Below are 17,535 nucleotides of genomic sequence, written 5' to 3'. Positions count from 1 at the left end.
AATGAAGAATCTAATCTTAACCACGAAACTATTTTTGATTATCAGAAAATCCCACCTGGATTGCTAATGTCCTTTAGGGAAGGAAATGCACAAGTCTTACCTGGTCATGCTTACAAGTGGCTCCAGACCCACAGCAAATTGGTTGACTCTTAATTGCCCTCTGAAACAGTCTAGCAATCCATTCAGTTATAACAATTGCTAATCTATAGCATCTGGTCTACAACAGTTCAAAACAGCAGCTCTCCACCACCAAGGGCAACAAATGCTGGCCCAGCCAGCAATACCCAATTCCCACAAATGATTATTTTTAAAAATATAGTTCCCAGTAATGATGTTGTGTAAGTTGGAGAGGAACTCGCAGCTGATGCCATTCCCATACATCTGCTGCCTCCTTCTACATGCAGTGATTGTAGGTTTGGAAGGTGCTGTTGAAAGAGCCTTGGTGAATTATTGCAGAGCATCTTGTAAATTGTACAGACTGTTGCCACAGTGCATTGGCCAGGGAGTGAATGTTAAAAGTTGTGGTTGGTGTCCCAATCAAACGGCTTCTTTGTGCTGGATGGTGTTGAGATTCTTGAGTATTGTTGGAGATTAATGGTGAGCAAACTATCACACTCCCTGCTTGAGCTTTGTAGATGGTGAACAGGCACTGGGATATCAGAAGGCAGGTTGCTCACTACAAAGTTTCTAGCTTCTAACCTGCTGTTGTAGCCACAATATTTATATATTTGATCCAGTTCAGTTTCTGGTCAAACATAACCCCTAGATATTGATAGTGGAGGATTCAGTGATAGAAATGCCAGTGAATGCCAGTGGCTGATGGTTAGCTTTTTTCCTGTTGGAGATAGTTATTGCCCAATACTTGTGGCACAAATGTTGCTTGCCACTTATCAGTCCAAACCTAGATGGTGTCCACATCTTGCTACATATTGACACACAGCAACATCTGAGTCGTCACAAATGGCAGTAGACATTACGTGATGATGATGAGCATCCTAACGTCTGACCTTACAATGGCAGGTTGTTAATGAAGCAGCTGGAGATGGTTCATCCCCGAGGAACTCCTTTATTGATGACCTGGCACTGCAATGATTGACCTCCAACAACTACAATGACCTTTCCTTCTGCTATATACGACTCCAACCAGCAAGCACAGGAAGACTGCCATATCTGCGCAGTTGGTTTACCACAACCAATACATTACATGGAACATTCCAGAACCAGGAACCAGTGGGCTGCCGGGGAGGTAAACCTCCCAGTTAAATGATTGGGTTCACTACTATCCAGAGTTTTGGGCTTCCATGGTAGGTATTCCCCACGGATATGAGGGGACAACTGTATTGCCACTGATTCCCTTTGAATGAAGAATGGGTTCCCATTGCAGAAGAAGCCAAGATTACAAGTTTTATTTTGCTAGGCTGTAAAGTTTGGGAATCTTTAGTCCACATTACCCTGTTATAACAATCACTCACTCCAGTAGTGATTGATTGGCTGTAAAACACTTTAGATCATCACTTGTCATGAAAGGCACTGTATAAATACAAGTCCTTCTTTACCCAATAAAACTGGGTGAAACATGTACGATGCTTTCTCTGCACAGTTGTCCTTAGAATTGTAGCCATGATGTGGAAATGCCAGTGTTGGACTGGGACAGACAAAGTTAATCACACAACACTAAGTTTATTTGAAAGTACAAGGTTTCAGAGCACTACTCCTTCGTCAGGTAGCTAGTGGGGCACAATCTCAAGGCAGTCAGTCCATGTGACATTTTATAAATTCCTACTTTGGAAATTGAACATCTGACTCAAGATTAGGATGCAGACAGACTCTAACCCCACACCTTTAATGCATTGTCTGAGCTGAGATGTCACTTTTTTTAATACTGATAAAACCTTAAGATTTGTTGGGTCTGTGACTTGAAAAAAGTTCGAGATTTACATATTAATCAATTGAAACCTTCATCCCAATTCTGAGTGGTTAAAGACTTAACAGCAATCTAGGTTTGTTTATACATCACATCAGTTGTATGACAATTTGATCTTTTGCTATAAATTCTGTGTCCTATGATCCTGCCCCACTAGCTACCTGATGAAGGAGCAGCGGCCTGAATACTTGCACTTACAAATAAACCGGTTGGACTATAACCTGTTGTTGTATGATTTTTAAATTAGAATTACAATTAGGCTCAGACCTATATGCATAGGACCCAGATTTGCACATTGAAAGGGTGTAGTTCTTGAAATGGACTGAATACTTCAGTTGGCCAGCATGCATTCCCCTTGGTGATTGCATGGACTGGAGTGTTGTTGTAAATGGGGCATTATGTCATCATTGACTTACTACTGCCTGATTACACTAAGGCCACCCAAAGTAAAATCTCACCCGTCTTAAATAGAAAAGGTGTCAATCTTTCTTTCAGCATGGCAGGCAAGGATATTCCTCAGAGATGCTCCAAATCGACTGTTGCAATTTTACTGGAATCACTTCAAACACAGTGGTGTCAAAACTAGTGTAAGCAAGTCTAAGGAATTTCCCTGCTTTAAACAAATGAAAGCCATCCTTATCAAATTTCAGATTTGCAGGTCAAAGACAGGCTGTCTGTTGGAAAGCAAGTCAGATAGTTTGATCTGTAAAATAAGGGGTCTATGCTACAGACAAAATTCAAAAATAGCCATTTTTTAAGACCAAGTGTGGGACACAATGTTTAGTAATATTTCATGCAATTTTCTACACATTGATATTGGTAACTGAAAACATTATCTTCGGAGACTCAGATGAGCGTTTTCCCTGTAATCGTTAAACATATCTAGATATCTGAAATCTTTGCTTTAGAATTACCTGTGTGGAAACAGGCCCGCCGAAGCGTAACCCACCCATACCCCTACATTTACCCCTTACCTAACACTACGGGCAATTTAGCATGGCCAATTCACCTGACCTGCACATCTTTGGACTGTGGGAGGAAACCGGAGCACCCGGAGGAAACCCACGCAGACACGGGGAGAACGTGCAAACTCCACACAGTCAGTCGCCTGAGACGGGAATTGAACCCGGGTCTCTGGCGCTGTGAGGCAGCAGTGCTAACCACTGTACCACCGTGCCGCCCATGAAGATTATGAAGATCGAAATCCATTAAAAACTGATGTCATTTAACAATTGCTGCAAAAACTACATCTTGGAAAGATATTTAATGCAGACTGATTTTATCACATTTATTTATTAATGTAGTCTCAGTATTTGAAGTATTTTACTGATCCATATATAAAACAATATTAAATTCTAGTTTAAAATCATTGGTCTGGTGGTGTATTTTCTGCCTTTGAAAGCAATAAGGAAAACATTGTGGGTAGTGGGTTATCAATTCAGAAACCTGACCTACTAACCCAGAGAAGGTATTTCAAATTTAACTATAGCATTTTGCATTCAGTTCAAAATAATCTGGAAATAAAAAAGTTGGAATCAGCACAAATGTTTATGAAGCTGTTGATTTTCTTTTTTTTTTGAGAAGTTCAACTGGTTCACTGATGTCCTTCATGATGGATACTTGGCACCCAGATCGAGTCTGACCCATATGTGACTCCATTCCCACAGCAAATGTGGCTGATAATTAATTGCCCTTTGAGGTGACCTAGTAAAGCATTCAGTTCATGGGAACTGGGGATGGCAATAAATGCTAGCCTTGCCAGGAATGTTCACATTCCAAGAATGAACAAATAATAGATATTCTGGTTGCATCTGTAGGTGTTAATTCTTTATTCTAATTTTCACAGTTTACAGGCAATTTTATTTAAACTTTTTACTATTGGCAACCATCCACATTTTATTTCGCTCAAAAGACAAACAGATGGTGGTATGGTACACATTAATAATTTACTATCCTATGTCTACACTATGATTGGGAGGATTCCACTACTCTCTCAGGTAACATTACATCTAATACTTCTCCCTTTCACCATGTGCTCATCCAAAATTCTGTTGACTCTATCCCAACTCGCATTACCCATGATTGTGGACCTTGGCTTCTATTTCAACACCAGTTCAATTTTAAAATGCTGATCTTGGCATTTAAAACCCCTTCTGGTTGCACTCCTCCGATTATACACCTTCTTGTGCATCTCCTTCTTTCTCTCCAAAGTTGGTATAGTATCTTTAGCTGTCCAGGCCCTTAGGTGCTGCAATTCTTTCCCTAATCCATCTCAAGACACCTTCTATTTTATTTATTCCACAAGCAGCAAAATATACAATTAACAACTTAATAGGATTCCTGCTGTTTACAACTGTACTACATGCTCTGTTCTATGGCTTCAAACATTGTTTGCATGCAACGTGCAAGGAAAAGATTAGCCAGATTGCCCTGAAGTCTCCTACTGTAATACAGTTATTGATTTTTCTTCCTGTCTGTTGTTGTGATATGAATCATTAGCCTCTGCCTGTTGGAATAAATGAAGACTTGCATTTATGTGGCACCATTTCTGATCTGCCAGCCCAAAGTGCTCTCCAACCCAATTCAGTATTTTTGAAGTGTATTCACTTTGGGGACATGGGAAACGCAGCAGCCAATTTGCAACGAGCAAACTCTCCACAAACAATAGTGTAATGATGCCCACATAAGTACTTTTTGCGATGTTTTAAGGAATTAATATTGAATAGGGCTAATAGAAGATAGGACAAGAGGAATAATGCACATGATCTTCTTTGAAGCATTGCCAGGAGATCTTTTATGCCCATGAGAGGGCAAACAGTGCCTCAGTTTAACATCTCATCCACAAAATGACACCTCTGATAGTGCAGCATTCCTTGGGTACTAAACTGAAGCTGCTACTTTATTTTTGCTTCAGTCCTAGAGTGGAACTTGGATCCACAACTTTCCGACTCAAAAGCAAGAATATTCCCAACATCTGTGTGTGACATGTCAGAGTTCAATAAGGAAATATGAGTCAATTCAACTCGGCTATAAAGCACAAATGGACAGTTACAGGATGAAGTAATTAGACTGTTTTAGTGTTTTTGATCAGAGATGAATGGAGGTCAACAGACTGGCAAAACTTTCCTGTTAATCCTTAAATGTTACCATTGAATTATCTATGCTCCATTAACAAGCAAAGGACTTCCACTTAACTTATCAACAGAAAAGGTCACCTCTGGAGATTAAGCACTCCCTCAGTACTACACTGAAATGTCAGCCTAGATTATGTGCTTGAGTGGGGCTTGAACCTTCAAATTTCTAACTCAAGAGTTAAGAGTTTCCACAGACCCAAGTTGCTCACTGCAGCTGTCACATTAAGTGCAACATGCCAGAACCAAACCTATTCCTGTCATTATGGGCTGCAACTGCTTACAGGGATCACGATACACTACTCAATGGTTACCTTCCCAATTTCTTTTTTGCTAAATTTGAATGCAGTGCACCCATGACAAACCTTGGCAAGGCCAATAACTGAAACAGCATAGGGACTTAACCTAGCACCTTTATGTCTGTACAGCTTAGTTACATATTGTCTTTACCTGATGAGTCATTCAGAAAACCCTTTCATGCAGGTCTGGTTAATAATATAACAGTGTGCAAGAACAAAATGCCAAGCTCTCAATACTCAAAAGAAAATGGTAATCAAGAGTCACCACATAGCAATCAGTTACTGAAAGCTTTTATGACTTGTTACATGTTGTCTGGTTCCCAGACCCTTCAACAGAGTTCTGGTCACAAACTGCACATCATTGTATGCTCTGCAAGCAATGCACGTTGAACATGACGGTGATGGATTGCAAAATGAGAATCTTCTAGTTTCAGCCCACCTAATGTCAGTTCGCAGCCTCAGTCAAAACAGTTGCAGTGATTCAAGCACAGTGATTACATGTGTCACTGGGTCAGCTGCCCTCCATCCTCACTGCTAATGCAACTGATAAAATTATAGAAAATTACAATAAAGATGGTCACTCAATCCATTGTGCTTGTACCAGCTTGTCAGTGGAGTACCCAAATAATCATAAATGCCTTCTCTATCCTCAACCTAGCAAAAGATTTCCTCTCCAAGAATTTTATCCAATTCTCGTTTGAAAGTTATTATAGAAGCTGCTTCCACCACCATTTGAGGGAAATGGATTCCCAATTAAGACATGTCACTATATATTAAATGATCTCATTTATGCTATTAAAACATTTCTATCAATTTTTCCATAATTCAAATCCATCCTAAGGACAGCAACCCCAGCATCTCCAAAATCTCCACATATCTGAAGTACATCACTTCAGTACCTTTGCAGTTAATCCCTACTGCACCCTGTGCAGATCCTCTATTCTTCCTAATATGTGATGCCCAGAATTAAACACGATACTCTGGCTCAGGATCACCCACTGTTTTATACAAGGTTTAACATAATTTCCTTTCCTCAATACAACATTTCTTTGTAAATAAACCCTGCAGATCCATTTGCTTCTCCTTATTCATCTGACCCAAATATTTTCATACTTATGTGTATAATTGCATTTGCCTCGTGTCAGTCTATTATAGGGCACAGGCCATTCCTGAAGAAGGGCCTGTGCCCGAAACGTCGAATCTCCTGTTCCCTGGATGCTGCCTGACCTGCTGTGCTGTTCCAGCAATAAAGTTTCAACTCGTGTCAGTCTATGTCCACTTGAGATCTGGCGCTATTCTATTCAATGTTTATAATACTTTTCAGCTTCATTTAACCTGTAAATTTTGAAAATGTGTTTTAATTTTGCTAATTTGTCTACTATGCAGTAGTGTGTCAAACACATTTTGAAACTCCATATACACGCATCAACCATGCTACCCTGATCAGAGAACTTCAGCAGGGTACCTCATTCAAGCTATACAAATGCAACTTACCTTTAACAAGTCACAGTGATTGTCTTTATTGGCCTAAACATTTCAAATCGTCAACTAAGTTTGTTCTTGTTCTTGCCGTGTCAAACATTTCTGACTGATGCTGGGCTGTTGTTAAGTACATCCTGTCCCATTTTTGAGCATGAGTGTAGCATTTGTAACAGGCTAGCAATCTATCATCACCTGGGAATCAAAGGTGAATTAGAAGATTGTGGTCAGGGGTTGCTTAACTTTTACCTTTATCTGCCTCAGCAACTCAGCATGTATCCTACTCTGACTCAGTAACCTCTCTACTTTGAAGACTGCCAACTTTTTAGAATTAAAAAAAAGAGATTAACTAAAGATATCTATCTCATTATCACTAGCCCTCCCAACAACAATCTTGTATATTGCATCAGTCTTCACTGGAGAAAGCTAAACAGCTAAGATACCATTTAGTGCCTCAGCCATTCCCTCTGCCTCCACTGATGATCTCCTTTATGGTTTCTAATGGACCACATCCTTCTACTATTTGTGTGTATAAGTAGTAGGGGTGTGGAATGCACTGCCTGCAACAGTTGTAGACTCACCAATTGTAAGGGCATTAAAATGGTCATTGGATAGGCATATGGATGAGAATAGAATAGTGTAGGTTAGATGGGCTTCAGTTCTTTGCACCAACCTGTGGAACCATTGAGGACTGAAGGGCCTGTACTGTGCTGTAATGTTCTATGTTGGGTTCCATGTTGTACCAGCTCTTAATCTCTGTGTGTTTGGTTTTCCCACCCACCATTGCACCTTTTTTTTTTTAAAGATCTCCTCTGTAATTTCTATATTCATACTTTTTTTTCCTGTTGGATCATCATCCTAACAATTGACATATATCTTGGTTTTAAGCCTTATTTCAATATTTGCTATCCACTTCTACCTTTGGGTGTCCTTCCCACATCCACCAATTCCCTCCAATAGAAAAGTGTCTATTTTGTTTCCTCATTGAAGACACTACATTGTGGAATTACTGTTGTGACACCCAATTTTTGATACTAATCAGTCTGTGTCTGGTTCTTTTGCAATTCACTGCAAAAGGAGGAGGAGGGCTTAGTATTTTTATGTTTGATTGCACCTTGTCCTTTTTAATAATTATCTTAAACCTGAGATTATGATCATTGTTTCCAAAACGCTCTCCCCTTACATTTCTAAACTTGGTCCAAGATTTTTTTCTTGAGATATGCGGAGACAAAAAGTTCTCTTGTGCACATTTTAGGAATTCCTTCTACTGGTTGTCTATAACAATATTGCTATCCAGTCTATATTAGGATAATTGAAGTTCTCAATTATAACTACTATACAGTTCTTGCATGTAATTTATGCAACTTGCTTATAAATGTTTCTCTTTCTCTATATACTATACACTCAGCAATGTATAGCTCTCTATTGTTGATTAGCTCAAACAATATTCTCTGTCTCTGGAGTCTCAACTACATTATCCCTTTGTAATAGTTTCATTGATGAATATTGCTTCCCAATGTCTTCTTTACAGAAAGGAATATGCAAACTATAATCTTACTAAATGAAGTATAGAATTAAGGGACTGAATAGTCTTCTCCTGATTCCATGACATTATAGTTGTGTTATCATTAGAGGAGAAACTACAAAACACAATTACTTTAAAACTTTTGCAAGTTAAATTTCCTTCTATTCGTTAAGAAAATGTCTTACAACAACTGGTGTTAATTTAGTATAGATTGTCAGTGGCATTAACACACATTAAAACCGAGATCAAAGTAAAATGATGGAAATTGAAAATCACATTTTTGCAACTAGTTTCAACCAGCCCTCTTAAAATTGGAGAGTACATTTGAAACCATTGTGTGCTGCAAGTTTGTAGACAAAGAATAACTGAAAGGAACATTGAATATCTTCAAGATAATTTATACTGTAGTGTGACACAAGTGTCTATCCGCATACATAATTATTGCATAAAATCAAATGTCGTGATCTGTCTGAGTGTCAAGGCAGATAAGTCCTGATTTAATTAGAAACAGATAAGCTGCTGTATAATTAGGAATAAATGTTAATTTGCCTTACAAGAGCATCCAATTTTCACAGAACCTTGAGAAAATCTTCATATCAACCACTAAACTAATTTCAATTCATAAAAAGATCAAATTTAGACTCCGGTGAATCGGAAAAAACAGTCCAAAATGCATTCTTTATACTTTTTGTGTTGGTTTCAACTGTCCTCACAGAAAAATCTGAATCCTTGACAGACTAAACGTTTTCCTTCAGGTACTTGATGAGTGTGCATGGACTTCCACCACTAAGATCTTTGAGCAAATAAGTTCTTATTTTGAAATTCCCTGTGAATTGAATGTTTTATTGCAATTCAGGTGGGGAGAGGGGTGTCACAGCATAGCAGTAATCAGGGCGGGGGTGTGGGAATCCTCCAGTACAATCCAGACAGCATGTGTTGCACCATCCTGGTGCACTGTGTTCTACGTAGAGGGAGCAGACAACGAGGCAATACAATAGATGCAGAGGAGATGGGGGAACAGGAACAGTTATCCAAGGAAGAGGATGACAACATTGGACTAGAGGAGGCTAATCTTGTGGGTGACAGAGCTCAGCAGCATGAGGCATCACAAGGCAGACGGGATCTGATTGAAAACTGGCTCCATTTGATGCTAATTAGGTGCAAAAGACCATCATGAACTGTCAAGGACAAGCATTCAATTCGCATTGTGGGTGAAAACTGCAGCCTTAATTAATTTCTTTGCGTTCCCCTTTTATTAGCCATCAACAAAATGTCATGTTTGAACTCAAACCTGTCCAACTGCTTGCTTATATGTTATGTTTCCAAATGGACAATGACAAGTGGCATTGGTGAAAGAGTAACAGGGATTCAGCGAGGATCCTCCAACATATGCAGCTAAGGAGGCAATGGGTGTGGGCTGCTGAATAAATGACGGTTAAGTTAGAGAAAAGGTTGCATGTCTGAGGGAGAATCATCCAAATCAGCTAAGTGTTGTGAGCAATGTGGCTTTCTGGCTGCTGTACTATTATGCTGCCACTGACAGTCAATGCCAGAGTGCCACCACTTGTCCAGTGCACTGCAGTCTCTCAAAGAATGCATGGATGTAGGGGATGAAATGGCAAGTTGTTCTGGGAATGGCGTGTGGTAAATTAAGGACAGATGTCATGCAGTTAATGAGATAGGTAATGAGATAAGTTTGGTAAGACAGGGCAAGAAATTTTGCAACACTTCACTTTTAACAAATAAGTAAGCTGTTTAATGTGGCTCCGTAGGAACATCATAAGCTGAGCTGTGTTTACCTATGAATAGTTCTTCATAGCATAAAATGCTGTTGATATCCAATTAATATGCTAATGGGACTATTTCACTTGAGGATGAACATGCATTTAATCTACTGAATATTGTATGGTTTTCATATTCACAAAGTAAACTCAGCAGTACACTCCTATGGATTCAATATTACATTTATTCTCTATATTAACATTCATTTTGTCGGTCTGATTTCTTCGGATTGGTCAGGTAAAAGATGCATCTTTTGGTGGGTGGAGTCTGGCATTTGGGGCACATGACAAACTGAAACACGTGCAAATGGTTAGTAGCAGGTGAAGAATGCAGATACTGGTGGGAAAACAAAAATCACAAAGCAAGGGAAGCCCAAAGTGTTTAGAGAGATTGCATGAGGAATGGGGATGGTATGAGAGAGAAGCTGAAGGTGGTTAGCGCAAGGACACTACACTGAAGAACTCCTGAGGAGATGACCTGGAACTTCGATCATTGACATCCAATATTAAGTAGGTGGTGGTGTTGGGAATTTTGAAAGACTTTAAGGTAGATAAGTCCCCAGGACCTGATAGGATTTATCCCACCATACTAAAGGAGGCAAAGGAGTAGTGGACTGGGGCCTTGACAGAGATCTTTGTATCTTCCTTAGCCAAAAGCGAGATCCCAGAAGATTGGAGAATAACCAATGCTGCTTTAAGAAGATAATCCAGGAAAATATAGGCCACTGAGCCTTACACCAGTGGTAGAGAAATTATTGAAGAGAATTCTTACAGACAGGATTTAATCACATTTGGAGAAGAATGGACTTATTAGGGATAAACAGTTTGGCTGTATGCGGAGGAGGTCTCATCTCTCAAACTTGATCAGGTTTTTTGTGGAATCAACAAAGATGATTGATGAGGCTATGGTAGCCGAAGTTGTCTACATGGACTTCACCAAAGCATTTGACAAGGTTGCTCATGGTAGGCTGGTCCAGAATATTAAGTCACATTGGGTCCATGGTGAGTTGTAAATTAGATAGAAGACAGAGGGTAATTTATCAAGGTGTTGAGGGTTTGAATTGTAAGGAGAGGCTGGATAGGCTAGGATCCTTTTCACTTGAACGTGAGATGTTTAAAAAGAGGTTTATAAAATCATGATGAGCACAGATAAGATAAATAGCAAAAGTCTTTTCTATAGGGTGGGGGAGTTCAAAACTAAGAGGCATTTTTGAAGGTGAAAGGAGCAAAATTAAAAGGGACCTGAAGGGCAACTTTTCACATACAGGGTGGTTCGTATGTGGAATGAACTGCCATAAGAAGTGGTAGATGCAGATACAGTTAGTTACAGCATTTAAGAGACATTTGGATAGGCACAAATAAGAAAGGTTTAGAGGGATATGGGCCAAACTCAGGCAAACGGGATTAGTTTAGCTTGGGAAACTTAGTCAGCATGGATGAGTTGGACTGAAGGGTTTGTTACTATGCTGTATGACTAATTGTGGAGGGGTGCATTTTGACTGGAGATCTGTGACTAGTGGTGTTCTGCATGGATCAGTGCTCCAATGTTTGTAATAATAATAAACAAATTGTACAAAAATGTAGGTGGTCTGATTTATAAGTTTTGATTTGATTTGATTGTAGACAACAAAACTTGGAGGAGTTGTGGATAGTGAGAATGGTTATCAAAGGATATAGCAGAATAAACAGTCAAAGTTGGGATGCAAGTCCATTGCTCCGTGAAAGCGGCACACAGGTGGAATAAATTGGTAAAGGTGGTGTATGGCACGAGTATAAAATTTGGCAAGTCACGTTGCAGTTGTATATGATTTTTAGTTAGGTTTGGAGTATTGTATGCAGTTCTAGTCACACATTCAAGGAAGGATGTGGAGAATTTGGAGGGGGTGCAAAAGAAGCTTAGTAGATGTTGTAAGACTTGGAATGTAAAGGCAATAAGGAGAGGTTGGACAAATTTGGATTGCCTTCGTCAAAGGCTGACGGCCAAACTGATAGAAATATATTAAATTATGAAAAGCATGGATAAGGTGGAGTCTTTCTCCCAGGATTGAAATGTCAAACCTAGGGGCAAGGTTTAAGGTGGTCTGGCAAAAGTTTACAGAACTTGAGAGAAAAAAGTTTTTTTTTAAACACAGTAGGTAATAGGTTCCTGGAATGCGCTGCCAGGGAAGATGGTAGAAGCAGATATAATAACAAAGTTCAGCAGGCATTTAGATAGATACATGAACAGATAGGGAATAGTGCAGATGTGCCATGTGCAGACGGATGGGATTAATTTAGTACAGCATCATGGTCTGCAAACATATGGATGTTAAGGAAGTTTTATTCAGTAGTACTAAAATTGCATTTTTGGCTTGAATAGGTAGTCAAAGAGCTTAAGTATCTGTCATCAGTTCTCTTTAGGTTTTCTAACAGCAGCTTGGGTATACCAATGTTCTTAAACGAGTCTTTGTGCTGCGAGAAGTAACTGAACTATTTTATTTATTAAACACAAGATAATATCCCTTAAAGGAAATTTAACATTCTCCTAAAGCTATAACTAAGCACCAAGACATCACAGCTAAACAAGAAAATCTCGAAGCACGTTATCTGTCCTTTAACAGCAATAACTGTCAAAGTTTTGTGTTTATAATTATTGTATTCATTTGTTCATTATGACATGATTTGCCATTATCTTAGAGATTTAAAAAAAAAGTCATGAGCAAGACTGGATGATCTGCTGAACAGTGAATGTGCACAAAACTGTCATCTGTTGATGTAGTACAGTAGAAAAATACTGCACACACAGCTTTGTCTGATAGTGTTAAGTCCTTGGCTGTGCAGAGTTTTATATTTAGAAAGCTTGTATTGTAGATTTATTACAATGGATGACCTAGAGAAAAGATCAGTCAGCATAAAGTTGTATATTCTATCCTATGTTTAACTACAACGTGTTAAAGTATTGTCTCCAATATGAGAAATGTAGAGTTCAGGCTGGAGACTCTAGTAAATACCTTGGATAGCAGGGGGCAGGGCTTATGGTGAATCATTTTTGTGTTGCAGTATGTTCCCAGCAGGAACCAAATCAATGGAAACTGTCACCACAAAACATGAATGAGCTGTAAGGACACGTATTGCCATACACAAAATGTACAATACAATAATGCAGATTCTTTTTAGTAGAAGTTGAAACAATTTCAGATGAGATGAAATGTGGGATAAGAAAAGATACAGAGACAATAATTAAAGGACATTGGAAAACCACAACATAAAGTAGAGAATATGGCATTTAGTTCAGTATATTTCAAACATTCATCTAATTACTCACTCAGTGGATTTGGAAGTCAATGATGATTTCCAGTTCAGTGCTGTAGTTTAGCAAATAAGTGCTTTATAGGTGCAATATGATCAGACACAAAAATATTTCAAAAATGTTTAACTTTAAAGATAGGATTTCCAGAAAGAATTAAGATCTAAATAATTTATACAATTCTAGTTGAAAAGAAATTGTAGAATTGTACAGCAAAGACATAGATCATCAAATCTAACTCAGTGCCTTTCTCCATTAGCCACATAGTCGAATGGCCTTCTAATGTATACATAGATTCCTTGATTTTTTTTCTGCTTGTTATGCTTATTTCCACACTTTGATGCCAATAGATAACACCACAAAGTAATGTCTAAAGTGTACTTTATAAGAGACAGGTCAGCCTGTCAAGGGCAGCCTGAAATATCAGCTTCCAAAATGGTCCATTTTATTTTAAAGAGAAAGTGAAATACTACTAATTCTCCAGGGCCTCAAACGTAAGTTTTCTGGTCATTTTCAGAATGATGATTTGACAGGATAAGTTCCTTCATGCTTTTCTTCTAGTCATCCAAGAAGTATGGCAAAGCCAGCATTTCTTGCCCAATACTGAGTTGTCCTGAAAAAGTGGTGCTGAGCTACTATCTTGAATCATCACATGTTGCCACAATCTCTTTAGAGACAACAACTAGCTTTTAAAAAATATGAACCTCCAGTTAATAACTGAAAGAATAATAGGACAAGATTTCACCTTGTCAAACTTGTACTTTAATGACTAACAAAAGCATTACAGACTAAGGCTATTCTCTTTTTGTGGGCAACTTATACAAAACATTATGCTCATATTATATACTTACCCACTCTGTGGAATTCAAGTTCTTGTAACAAACGATACAATGGGTTTGCATTTTCCCATTTCATACAGTATTAATTTTGAATGACCATCAAGGTGTTCCCTACATTTTTGGTGAGTTTCTTAAATCTACTACCAGTAGTAAATCCTGTCCTGATAATTCACCTCCTGAGACCATACCAGGACAAATCTTTCAGAATCCTTCAGGGGCAGCAGAATGCAAATTTTCCATCACAGACATTCTTCCTGCCACAGACACCTAGCTACAACTATAGCTCAAAAGCTATAGATCAGGTTTCTTCTCTCTCCTGATCACTCAAAACTGATGTTGTCTGTGATATACATTGATTTGAAGAGAAACCTTGTCACCTGATCACAAAAACTGCTTCCTCTTCCATGGCAAGAAACACATTAACCCCACAGTCAGATAGAAATTATGAGTCTAGGCCACAACCCTCTTTCACCTTAGAAATAAAAGAACAGCTTACAGCATAACAGCTTATAACACAATACTTTCAACACCTTTCTGGGGCAGCAAACTCAGACCTTTACATGGTTTTCAACCGTAAGTACTTCAAACCATTGTTCCAATAAAGAATATGAGCCTAGCTTTGATATTTAACCACCCCAAGACTCTTATCAAGCCAACTTCAGAATAGGTCATGTTTCCTTCTGTTTTACCTTAAAGACAAGTAACAGCCTTAGAAACCCAACAACTGTAAGAGTTTGTTGTAGGTACACCCACAGTGTTTTTAGTGAGGATGTTCCAGGATAATAATGCAGCAAAGGTAAAGAAACAGTGATATAGTTCCATGTCAGTATGGCACATAACTTGGAGGGTAACTTACAGGAGGTGGTGTTGCATGTGCCTGTGATCTTAGTTCTTCTAGGTAAATAGATTGAGGGTTTTAAAGGTATTACTATATAAACTTTGAATTGCTCCAGGGCATCTTGTACTCCCCCAGGAAAATGAAGAACATTCCATCACATCCCAACTTGTAGATGGTGGACTGGCTGTAGAGAGTCAGGTGAGTCACTCCAGAACTCCTAGCCTCCGATCTGCTCTTGTAGCCATAATGTGTGCGTAGCTAGTCCAGTTAAGGTTCTGGTGACCCTCAGATATTGATGATTAGAGAGTCAGTGAGGGTAATGTCAATGGGAACAATTGGATCCGGTGTTGTTGGAGATGGTCATTGCTTGACATGTAAGTGACAGGAATGTTACTTGCCACTCATCAGACTACGCCTACAAGCTGCCAATGATAGTTGGTGCCCGGGGCCAGTAGTTTGTTTACAATTGACCCTGCTTTATTCTGTAAAAGATGGATGTTTCAAGTGTTTACAGTCAACTTCTGTAAACTCAAATTGGATCTGCGAAAAAATACTAATAAAAAGAAACTACTCGAATAAAAGCAAATAAATAATAAGGCAGATTAATAAGCTAAATCGAAAGCAGCAAAAAAGCATATTACAAATTTATCAGATTGGCACCAAAATACAGTATTGACAAGAAATAAATTATTAGTGTATCTACGGACTGGAAAATATTCCAGTTGCAAATCACGATTTTAGAAGACTTGAAATTACAAATTTTCATTCATAAACCCATGCCTACAGCCAACCGGGAACTATCACTGGATTGCATCACGTAATTGCATGACTCACACTGGTTCATTCATTCTCCCTCCGGGTACATTATCTACCGCGAAATCCCACGTAGGGTTACAGGCCTGCTTTACAATTCAGTTTAAGGTTCTCGCTTTCCATCCCCTTTCCCTGTTTAGGACTTAGACTAAGTTATAGAAGGGTTATTGCGGACTGAACAAACTGCTTAAACTGTGCTAAAACAGAAAAATGTACAAATGGGGTGGTGGCGTTAAACATGTACCTAATTAAGGGCCATATTATTTTAATTGAAAACATTTTATGCGGGATTTCCACTGGAATCGATCAAAGTGCAAATAAATGTCACCATCCCGAAACTGTTCTTTTTTATATCCTCAACCATGTGACTGGATCCAATTGATCTCATCGCAGGTTATTATAGCGTCAATAGTTACATCATAAATAACATTTAGAATTAGAAAAGGATAATGTGAAAACAGAAATCTCGGTGGAGGGGAGGGTTGGGTTTTTATTGTGTGATGGTGACTGGGGGGGAAACTGAGATTTTAATATTGGAACAATACTTCTGGATGCCCGAGGGATAGTTCGAGAATACACCAGGACTCCTGCTCACCCACTTCCCAGCCCAGGCTCTTGTGTGTGTGCGCGTCTAATGTTCAAACGCCACTCCCCTCCCATACCTTACAACCCAGCCTCACCCAAACTGAAACCTGCCAGGTGAAAAGAGATGGTGACATTACTCGTTCAGAACTGAAACCCTTTCGCCTGACTCACTGCGAAAGAGAGAGAAACGAAAAACAACCCCTGATGGTAATAAGACGAGAATGTCGAGAGGGTTTGGAACTTGTCAGACGCTGCTGGTGCAGAAATGAAATACCTCCAGCAGCAGCAGCACACGCTGGAAACCAGCAGTAACAGAGGAATCTGCATTTTTAAAGAGCCCAACACAGATTTAATGCTGTAATGCTTAAAAATAAAAGAGTTGTGCCATGTCTGTGGAAAAAACACACACACACTCTCAGACAGACAGAGCAACACTAGATGAAGCCTTGTTTCTGTTGCCCGGGTCCAGCTGGACATGGAACTGATACTGTCCCAGTGACTGTCAGTCTGAAAGCTGACCCGGAGTAAATGCAGTTGACAATGAATACAGCCTCAGGACAGTCAGCACATGCCGTACATCACAATAATCATGAAGTACATGCCGGTCCAGCGGGGAAAGTGAGTGTGAGCAGCCGGAGCCGCTGATTGAGGCGGGTTCCCCTCCCTCAGTTACCTCTCTCTTCACGTTCCACAGCAGCTTCTGCTTCGCGTCTTCCTCCGAGCAGCCGAGCCCCGACATGTTCCTCTTGTTGTTGTTGGCGGCGGAGACGGACAGAGACACAGGAGGCAGCTCAGGCTGAGCAGTGGGGGGAGGGGAGGGAACACACGGGCACACGCCGCTCGTGCCCGCGGTTCGTTGACGTCACCGGGGAGGAGGCGCGCGTTCACCTGGGCGAGGGATACCAACCGCAAATTCATTGCCCCACCACCCACACCAACCCCCATCCCCCCACCTCCCCCATACCAACCCCCATCACCCCACCCCCCCACACCAACCCCCATCACCCCACCTCCCCCACACCAACCCCCATCACC

General features: G+C 39.7%; 1 protein-coding gene across 2 annotated transcripts in view; it reads right to left on the bottom strand.

Annotated features, from left to right (window-relative positions):
- The window catches only part of sgsm2 (small G protein signaling modulator 2), a 204,105-nt gene extending 186,708 nt beyond the window's left edge, over window positions 1-17,397 (bottom strand). The window contains exon 1 of one of the 2 annotated variants that reach the window (XM_043718289.1): window positions 17,174-17,397. In XM_043718289.1, the coding sequence (XP_043574224.1) occupies window positions 17,174-17,239 (66 nt within the window). In that variant the 5' untranslated portion in view covers window positions 17,240-17,397. The remainder of the gene's footprint in view (window positions 1-17,173) is intronic. The other variant, XM_043718290.1, reaches the window with a different exon arrangement.
- Window positions 17,398-17,535: the final 138 nt, after the last annotated feature.

This window comes from Chiloscyllium plagiosum, chromosome 28, assembly GCF_004010195.1.
Source record: "Chiloscyllium plagiosum isolate BGI_BamShark_2017 chromosome 28, ASM401019v2, whole genome shotgun sequence".
In the NCBI taxonomy this organism is placed as follows: Eukaryota; Metazoa; Chordata; class Chondrichthyes; order Orectolobiformes; family Hemiscylliidae; genus Chiloscyllium; species Chiloscyllium plagiosum.
Note: the sequence above shows the minus strand (reverse complement) of the source record. Positions and strands in the feature narration are given on the sequence as shown.